We start from the raw sequence: 9,080 nt of genomic DNA, 5'->3' as shown, positions 1-9,080 counted from the left end.
CCTCTCGGTAATGCACATCACTATAAGCCTTGCAAGCAATGTGACTAATGAGTTAGTTGCGGGATGCTGCATTACGGAACGAGTAAAGAGACTTGCCAGTAACGAGATTGAGCTAGGTATTAGGATACCGACGATCGAATCTCGGGGCAAGTAACATACCGATGACAAAGGGAACAACGTATATTGTTATGCGGTTTGACCGATAAAGATCTTCGTAGAATATGTAGGAACCAATATGAGCATCAAGATTCCGCTATTGGTTATTGACCGGAGACATGTCACGGTCATATCTACATAGTTCTCGAACCCGTAGGGTCCGCACGCTTAAAATTCTGTGACGATCGGTATTATGAGTTTATATGTTTTGATGTAGCGAAAGTAGTTCAGAGTCCCAGATATGATCACGGACATGACGATGAATCTCAAAATGATCGAGACATAAAGATTGATATATTGAAAGCCTACATTTGGACATCGAAAGAGTTCCGGGTGAAATCAGGATTTTACCGGAGTGCCGGAGGGGTTACCGGAACCCCTCGGGGTTAATGGGCCTTATTGGGCCCTAGTGGAGAGAGAGAGAGAGAGAGGGGCCGGCCAGGGCAGGCCGCGCGCCCCCTCCCCCTCTGGTCCGAATTGGACTAGGAGAGGGGGGTGGCGCCCCCCTTTCCTTCTCCTTCTCCCCCTTCCTTTCCCCCTCCTAGTAGGAGTAGGAAAGAGGGGAATCCTACTCCTACTAGGAGGAGGATTCCTCCTCCTGGCGCGCCCTCTAGGGCCGGCCGGCCTCCCCCCTTTGGAAAAATCGTAGCTCAAAATGGTACAAACGAAAAGTTTGGATTTTTCTTATAATTTTTTCATATATAAATTATTTCATTTTGAGCTACGATTGATTTTATATGATTTTTTGAAGTTTAGGCAAATTTCTGAAAATAAATAAATCATTTAGATTTATTTAAAATCCAGAGATGATTTGCTGTGTCAACATTACATCAGCACAGTCAGCATTGACTTGACCAAAGTCAAACCTGACAGTGAGTCCCACAAAGTCAGCTGGACTAGTTTTGATGATACATTACCAAGGCAAGTACCAGTTCCAGGCCACTTGAATCCATTCTGACTGGAAGACATTGCGTGAATCGTGCGAGGTAAATAGGCATCACGCAGGTGGTGCCATGGCCGATGTTAATTGCACATGCAGTTGGACAGGGGCCAAATATTTCTCTCTGGGCTGAATCTGTTTGCCGCTGTTAACAATGTCTCTGAAGGTAAATTATACAGTATTATCACGCAACAGATGTTGCCATGGATGAAAAGAAATGGATCCGAATAAGGCTCAAAATCAAGAATCACAATCAGCACGGAATCTGTTCTCTACGTCTTCAGGACCGCATCATCATCGGATTGACGGAAATTAAAGCAAACGGGAGCTGCAAGTTTCAGATAACTGACGGGAAACTGAACTGGGCACATAGTCGGATTCAGAGAAAGGAAATCTGACGCGTCCTCCATCGCCTAGTGCAGCGTCTTTAAATATCAGCACAGAACACCTTCCAATCCCGCAGACAGACCTCTCCCAAATCCCTCGCCCGTCCTCGATCGACAGCACCCTTTCCTAGCTGCAGTAGAACCCTAGCAGCAGATCGGGCAGCCGCCGGCCGGGATGGAGGGGCTCGACGTCGACGACGTCTTCCACCACTACCGGCTGAGCCCCACGGATGTGGACGCCGTCACCTACTACCTACCACGCCTCCTCTCCGGCGAGACGCTGCATGCCGTCGACAAGCTCATCCACCGCGTCAACATCTCGGGCTGCGAGCCCAAGGATCTGGCCGCCCGATACGCGCCCGTGCCGCAGGCCGTGAGCAGCGGCGACCGGTTCTTCTTCACCACTTGCAAGAGCAAGAACGGGAGCAAGCTCCAGAGCGTGCGCGCCGCCGGCGGCGGCACATGGACCATCCAGAAGACCACGGAGATTTTCCACGCGGGAGTCAAGGTCGGCGAGGTCAAGAACCTCTCCTTCAAGAAGAAGGGCAAGTCCACCGGCTGGGTCATGGAGGAATACCGATGCCTGCTGCCGGAGGCCACCGTCTCCGACGGGGTGAAGGTGTTCTGCAGAATGCACTTGGCTCAGCATGCCCCTGACGCGGCCCGCCAGGAATCGGCTGCGTACAATCGTCAACAAGAGCAACCAGAGGCCGTGACCCCGAGCACGCACGCGCAGAAGAGGCCAGCGCCGGCTGCCGCCGCCGATCCTCATCCGCCGCGCCCCAAGAAGAGGATGCGCGGTGCCGTCCCCGTCCCGGCACCTGCCACACCGTCGTTCTTGATGTATGATGAGGCAGCCAGAGCAATGCATGGCCCGCTGGCTCACACCAACTTCCCTGTTCAGTATGCCCAAGCATCATGCGAGTCCACTACAACATCCAGCCGCTCCGACGTTGCTCAAGCTCCTGAGATTTCCTCCCAGTCAGATGTGCTTGAGTCCACCCAATCACTTGTGCTGGAGTCTGTCAAGCATTACAGCCAACAACAGATTGTTCCTGAGGCTGGCTCAAGCATTGCAAGGAGCTCATCTGAAGAGGGTGTCTTTGAGCCATTGGAGCCTATTTCCAATTTGCCGGATGGGAAGGCAGATGGTTTTGATATCGAAGAACTAATGAGAATGATGGAAGACGACCCAATTGAAGTTGAGCCGGCCACTGGAGCCAACACTGGCGTGGAGATGGGCCAACAGGAACCTCTGTACCTGGATGCCTTGGACCAAGGTGTGCTGGAGGACATGCTGCAGTCCGATTACCCTGCCTTCCATGATGCTGACAAGGAGAAGAGGTACGATGCCGTGCCGGATCTTGACGCTCCATCGCTTCAGGGACAGGACCACTTGTTGAAACCGCGGCCGTGCTCCTTCGATCCATTTGAAGCAGCGTGGAAGGCCGAAGAGGCGCTGGAGAAGGAGAAGAGGTGCAATGCCGCGGCCAATCTTCACGCTGGAGGGCACAGCAACTTCTTCTCGCCTGCAAGTGTCTACTAAGTCCGATGTTGAAATTGTTTTCAAAGTGTATACGAGGATACTCACTGGCTGATGTAATAGTTCGTCCATGTACGATCGCCACGGATGTACCTCTGAGCAATTTGCTCCACTTGTTCATGCAAGCTAGTAAAACTGTTGTTATTCTTCTTGCTCCTGTGATGGATTTCTGAACCTTGCATTCGCTCCTGCACTAGTACTTCTTCTGCTCTGTTTCCTGTGATGGACCATGTTAAAACTGCTCTATCTTTTTGTATTAGTTTCAGATAAGCAAGCATGATGCAGTTATGATCTGGGCAACCGCAGATAAGTAGTAGGACTAACTATGTTTGTAAATCAAAACTGTTTCGCTGCTCTTGATAATCTGCAGAACAACTACAAGTTCATAAGTTGCAGAGCAGATTCAAGTTGTGACAAAAAAAAGTTTGTTCTGTCTATTTACAGTGTGGAGTGAACAGTTATTACAGTGTCAATGTTCATGATTTACAGTGTGGAATAGTCATATTTTTCCTTGAAATTTAAGTGCAATTTGGCTGTCTTGTTTCTAACTGAATTTACAGTATCTAAGTGGTCCCCAAATTCTGCAGTATTTATGTTCATGACTTACTGAACTATGTTGTCTTTTTTAATAATGCCTTCATCTAAATAGTTGTATTTTAGCTCCATAGTGTGTAATTTGTTCCTTGGTTTTCTGTCATCTCTGAATTTTGCTGTTCCTGTCCTTGCTACTCCTTAATTCACACATGCACAGGAGGTACAAGAGGTTGAACTGAATCACCTTTCTGAATTCCCTTTTGTTATTTGTACCTCAAACAAGTACCCAGATTATAAAGATCTAGTGAGCATTGCCAATGTTGGAGAGGGAGTGATCTGAATAGGTTTATGTGACTCATCTTCATTATTTTTTCTCTCTAACCTTTTTTACAGTACAAATGATAATGACTGACAGTTTCGGACACTGCACTTGTTGATCATTTAAGTCTGAACTTTTCTGACAGTTTCGGATTTTCTTTTGTAGTTTCATTGACTATGCATGAACCCATAATTTAGTTGTATTTTTTTACTGGGCCGATGGCGGAGGTTGCGGGGCATCGATCGGTCTACTGGAGAGGCGACCGGCGAAGCGGGTTCCCTCCCTGCATGGTAGAATGGCGGCGGCAGCGCACGTCCCCAATGGCGCCCGTGTCCCTGCCTTCTGCTGAAGGCCGGCAGCGGCAAGGAGGAAAGAAGGAACTGGTCAAACAATCAGCCTAGTGAGCTTTCCATTCCTTGTGACTGGCAGACTGAATGGCTCTAGGCCCATTAGCTTACTTAGACGCTCAAATGCAGAATTCAGGTCAGGCAAGCGGACATGATTGCTAAAAGTTTAGACAGTCATGTGTACGGTCTGTTGTTCGGTTTTGGTGTGGTTCCTTGTTCTTAGTTCGACTACTGGAATTATCTTTAGCATGCATCTTGTTATATTTGAAAGTTGTGTATTGATGGTTCGATGTACTTATGCATTTAGAAAGTACAAGTATTTGTTACCTGAATTATTATGACTTTGCATTAATTTTTTCGCGAATACGCGAAAGCTTGTGGATCATTGCATTGATAGAAGGAGTTGAAAGATAGGAGTTGAAAGGGATACAAGGGTAGCCATTGATAGAATTTTTTGAACATTTTAAAACATGCTATCGAGTTTTGGAGCACCGGGAGCACCCTAGGGGTGGGAGTACCAGATATTTCCCCAAAACTGTTGCTCTACTTCTTGCTCCTGTGAGCCTGCAATGGTACTGCTCTGTTTCTGAGATATATACTACTACTCCTGTGAGTATAATCTTGTTTTTCGTTTCTTGGGCTGGAATATGCCGTTTGATCACAAGCATGCTAGGTGCAGTTCTGATCCCATGGAGAATTTGTAATCTATGTGTGAGTTGGTACAATCTAGTTTTATGGACATATATCTAGCTGGCAATGAACGATAACGTACTAAAACAAAGGTTGGTACAATCTAGTTTCATGTCAGCATGAAGTAATCTATTACATACTACATCATGTGGATGGATTTACATTGAGAGAAAGAAGGATTTAGACTGTTACTGATACTACATCAGGCTACCCTAAGCGTTTAGTGGAGTGATACACATCACCATTTTCTGTAGATGTGTTCTCCATGCCACGAGGCACCACAGTTTGTTTTCATCAGTTGCTCAGGCCACCAGTGAGCCACGCCACCCCTATTTTTGTCAGCCTAGTGAGCTTTCCATTCCTTGTGCAACTGGCCATAATTGTAGTTAGATCTTGTTGCAGTGTCATGCTAACTACTTGGCGTATTACTTCGCAGTAGTGATCAACTGATCATATCATGTGAAATCCTCGTATTTTTGCAATTTATGTATCAGCTGTTCATCTGGTAACTGTCCTCTGATACATCAATATCAAGAAATGACCCCAGTACCTGAACCATCAAGCTACCAGCTGAAAAGAAAAACAAGAGTCAATATTCTCGCTGTGGGAACTACTCCCTCCTGTAGGAAATCTAAGGTGTTAACTTTATTGTCCAAGTTTGAAGTACAATATTACAAATCACAATCACAAGAAAGTACTTTTGGAAAAACATAACCCTATTGTGCTTTAACATAACCCACATATTCTCAGATTATTTGTTGGTCAAATTTAAACTTGGATGCCCGAACTACGCCCTACATTTCCAAACAGTGAAGGACATTGATGGTTTGTACTGCAACTAGTCATTAACTTTCATCATTGAAAATTCGTAATACGGAATGTAGCTGAGAATGTGGTGGCTGGTGAATAAGTACCTATGATGAAGATAGCTCCAATAAGTCCAGTAATGCCCCATCTCTCGCCATGAATTGCCCATGCGAAAGTAGCACCCCATACTGGTTCCAGACCATAAATTATTGCAGTTTCTGTAGCTGATACATCACGCATAGCAACGATCTGATGACAGGAAAATGTCAGAAAAAAAAGGTATTTCTAGAAATAAACTGACATCAAACTGAAAAGAATCGGCATGGCAAGATTAGTTACTAACCTCTGCCCATAAACAAAAGGTTGTTGCGATTATGCCTGTGTATAGTATTGCTAGCCAAGGAAACGATGACATCATACTGAATAACTCTGTTGGTGTCCCTGATTTTAAATTCCAGGGTACCACATTCTGGAGGAAGCATTTAACAATGAACGAGACTGCCGACACAACAGCTACGACAACCACCTGATTTTAAACCAATTTTTAGAACACTTGCTCAAGAAAAAAAAGGAAAATTTTCAGAGATAAATGCAAGAGAAGCATTGAGATTTAGTCGATAACTAACCTGACATCCAACAAGCGGTAGGAAATTTTCTTTCTTCATTTTCCTGGAAATATGCTCGGTTCTGAGCATGTGAATTCCAAAACAAAAGGCACTAAGGAGGGTCAGAAGATCACCAACCTAAAGACAGTACGCAGAGACAGGATCAATCAACATGATATGTGCAAGTTGTGCAGTTATTATCAACTTGTTGAATCAAGAATAAAGAGGTCAAATTCTAAAGCACACTAATACAGAGCTCAAATTATAAAGCACACTAATCTTGACACAGAACAATACTATAAGCCCTAAGACAAATAAAAACGTCAGACAAACTTGTGGACCTTTACATGTAGATAATCGACTTACACATGGTGGAGAACCACTTAACTCCAGAATACCAACCCCGAGAACTGATAAAAATGCTCCAAGCCATGTATATGCAGGTATTTCTGCTCCAAGAATACCATCCAAGAAAGGAACAATGATCACCTGAATATGTTTGAGTAAAGAACATACAACATATCTTAGTGGGAATACTTTATGGACTAAGCTTGAGAAAGGATCTTACTGTGAGGGCGGATATGAAAGATGCACGGCCAGCATCAGCTGTAACTAACCCAATAGATTGAGTGAGGTAGGCCAAGGTTACCCAAACCCCCAGCTCTACGCCCCTAAGAACAACTTGCATGTCTCTGAGTGACTTCAACAAGAATGGCACAAAAGGAATGGCCGCAATAGTGAAGCGTATGATATTGAAAAGGTCAGGATCCAACATAGTCTGTGCTTCTTTGACAATAGAAATGTTGCTTGCTGGTAGAAAAAGAAAATTCAATTTAGCTGACTATTCAGGAGAAAATCTCAGACAAGGAGTGTTCAGCAGTACTCATCAAATTTAAAATCAGGTAGCGAGGTGCGAATTTACTTGTATTGTTCATCTGAAATTGTGTTCACATTTTCCAAATCACACTACTATAGTGTATTGACACTCATTCTATGTGCAATAACCGGAAAATGGAGCATGGACTTCTATTCTTAGTAAGCAAGCACTAAAGAAATATAACAGCAACACTCCATATTTGATGGCAGAGCCTTAGAGAACAAAAAGAGAAGAATTAGCATGCTATATCAGGCAAAAAGGATAGATACAACATCCATGAAAAGGCATGCACTATCACAATATACATAGGATATACTGAACATGTTAGCAACAATATTATGTGAGAATTGCAATCACACAATGTATACCTGAAATGACTATTTCATAGATTAAGCTATTAATCTATGAATGAAGCCATAGTACGTTATGGTATTCTAAAAATTATATTTCCATGTACACTAGCTAACTAGCATGCAGGTACACAATAAGTGCCTGTTCGGCAGGCCTCCGCTCCGAGCTCAGCTCCTGGAGCGGCTGGAGGAGCTGCGGAGTGGCACCGAACGCGCTGGCTCCATGCCTCTCCCAGAGCGGAGCGGAGCGGCTTGTAGGCCACTTTTTCAGAGTTGCAAAAGTGCCGCTCCGTGCGCTCCGCTTCTGGATGGAGCTGGGAGTTGGAAAGCAAGGAGTGGACGTCTGCCGAACAGGGCCTAAGGTTGTGCTTGTGGTATTGAAATAACCCACACCATTCCAGTCCGAGAAGACATCACCCCAGGATATGACACAGATATGACAGACCCCAGACCCCTCCCCTCGCCATTTCTCTCTGAAATACCATCGAACAGGTGGTGTGCAGCGTGCAGTAATACTCTATCAGAAATGCAGGGCGAGGGAGCCGGATACCTCCGTACCAAATATGAGGACGAGCAGGTTGAGCAGGATGACGCTCCTGGCCCTCCTGGGCACCAACGACGTCGCCTTCCGCCACGCGGCGCGCGCCTGCCGCCCGGCCGTCCACCGGAGCGGCGACAGCGGCTCCTCGGGGACGGGGCTGGAGAGCCCGCGCGTGACGGGCGCGGGCGGCACCGCCTTCTTCATCCACCCCTCGCCCTCACCCGACGCCCTCTTCGGGCGGGACGGTCGCCTCGCCGGAGGGAGCGCGGGGTCGTCGGACGGAGTCGCGGAAGGGGACAGGAGGAGGTGGCGCCTTCTCGGTAAGGCCGCGGTGTGGGAGCCGGGGAGAGGGAGGTGGCGAGGGCGAGCGGAATGGGCTTCTCGAACGCGGGGGCGCCATGGGCGGGGTGGAGTCGGGAGCTCCGAGAGGAGCATCTCGCCGGAGGAAGGAGGGGACGGTGGGACGATCGAGCTGGGGTGTGTGCAGTGTGCTGAGTAGCAGGAGTGGATGGCGAAGCAGACCACACGCGGGCACCTCGCTCGGCTCCACAAACACATGCGTGGGACGGTGGGCGCGCCTTCCACTAACATTAGGCCCTCTTTTGTTTAATCCCAAATCCTAAAAAGTGCAGCTGTGCTCGTCAGCGCACTCGAGCGCACACGTCTCTGCGCCGTCTGATCGCGATCACGCCCACCAGGTGCGCCGCTGTCTGTTTTTCCTCGCTCGCGCGTTTCACTTGGTCGGCCCGTCGCCCGTTGGGTGGGAGCGTCGGTTCCGGGTCCCACCACTTCCTCTCCTCTCGTGTCCGTCTCCCCTCATTTTCGAAACTGTTCACTCACTCCGCCCCAAATCCCGCAATCTCTCCTGCCCCTGCCCCAAATCCGCCACCGTTCGTCCCGCCGGGGTGGAGCTATTCACGGCGAAGGGGAGGTAGCCAGCGCCGCGCGACGGCCAGTTGCGGGCGGCCATTCACGGCGAAGGAGA

At 47.6% G+C, this 9,080-nt stretch overlaps 2 protein-coding genes across 2 annotated transcripts; one reads left to right on the top strand and one right to left on the bottom strand.

The window, feature by feature from the left end:
* Positions 1-1,405: 1,405 nt before the first annotated feature.
* LOC123150863 (uncharacterized) lies at positions 1,406-3,731 on the top strand. Its single transcript, XM_044570680.1, has one exon. The coding sequence runs from the start codon at positions 1,658-1,660 to the stop codon at positions 3,026-3,028; it is 1,371 nt and encodes a 456-aa protein (XP_044426615.1). The 5' UTR covers positions 1,406-1,657; the 3' UTR covers positions 3,029-3,731.
* Positions 3,732-4,972: 1,241 nt separating this feature from the next.
* Positions 4,973-8,667, bottom strand: LOC123152098 (uncharacterized). The gene is made up of 7 exons (XM_044571711.1): positions 8,113-8,667; positions 6,896-7,137; positions 6,694-6,816; positions 6,349-6,465; positions 6,066-6,248; positions 5,830-5,971; positions 4,973-5,485 (listed from the first exon to the last, which is right to left on the bottom strand). The coding sequence occupies exons 1-7, from the start codon at positions 8,651-8,653 to the stop codon at positions 5,406-5,408; spliced, it is 1,428 nt and encodes a 475-aa protein (XP_044427646.1). The 5' UTR covers positions 8,654-8,667; the 3' UTR covers positions 4,973-5,405.
* Between the last annotated feature and the right edge of the window lie 413 nt (positions 8,668-9,080).

The sequence above is a fragment of the Triticum aestivum genome, chromosome 7A, assembly GCF_018294505.1.
Source record: "Triticum aestivum cultivar Chinese Spring chromosome 7A, IWGSC CS RefSeq v2.1, whole genome shotgun sequence".
Classification (NCBI taxonomy): Eukaryota; Viridiplantae; Streptophyta; class Magnoliopsida; order Poales; family Poaceae; genus Triticum; species Triticum aestivum.
The sequence above is the reverse complement of the archived record's forward strand: the minus strand, read 5'-3'. Positions and strand labels throughout refer to the sequence as shown.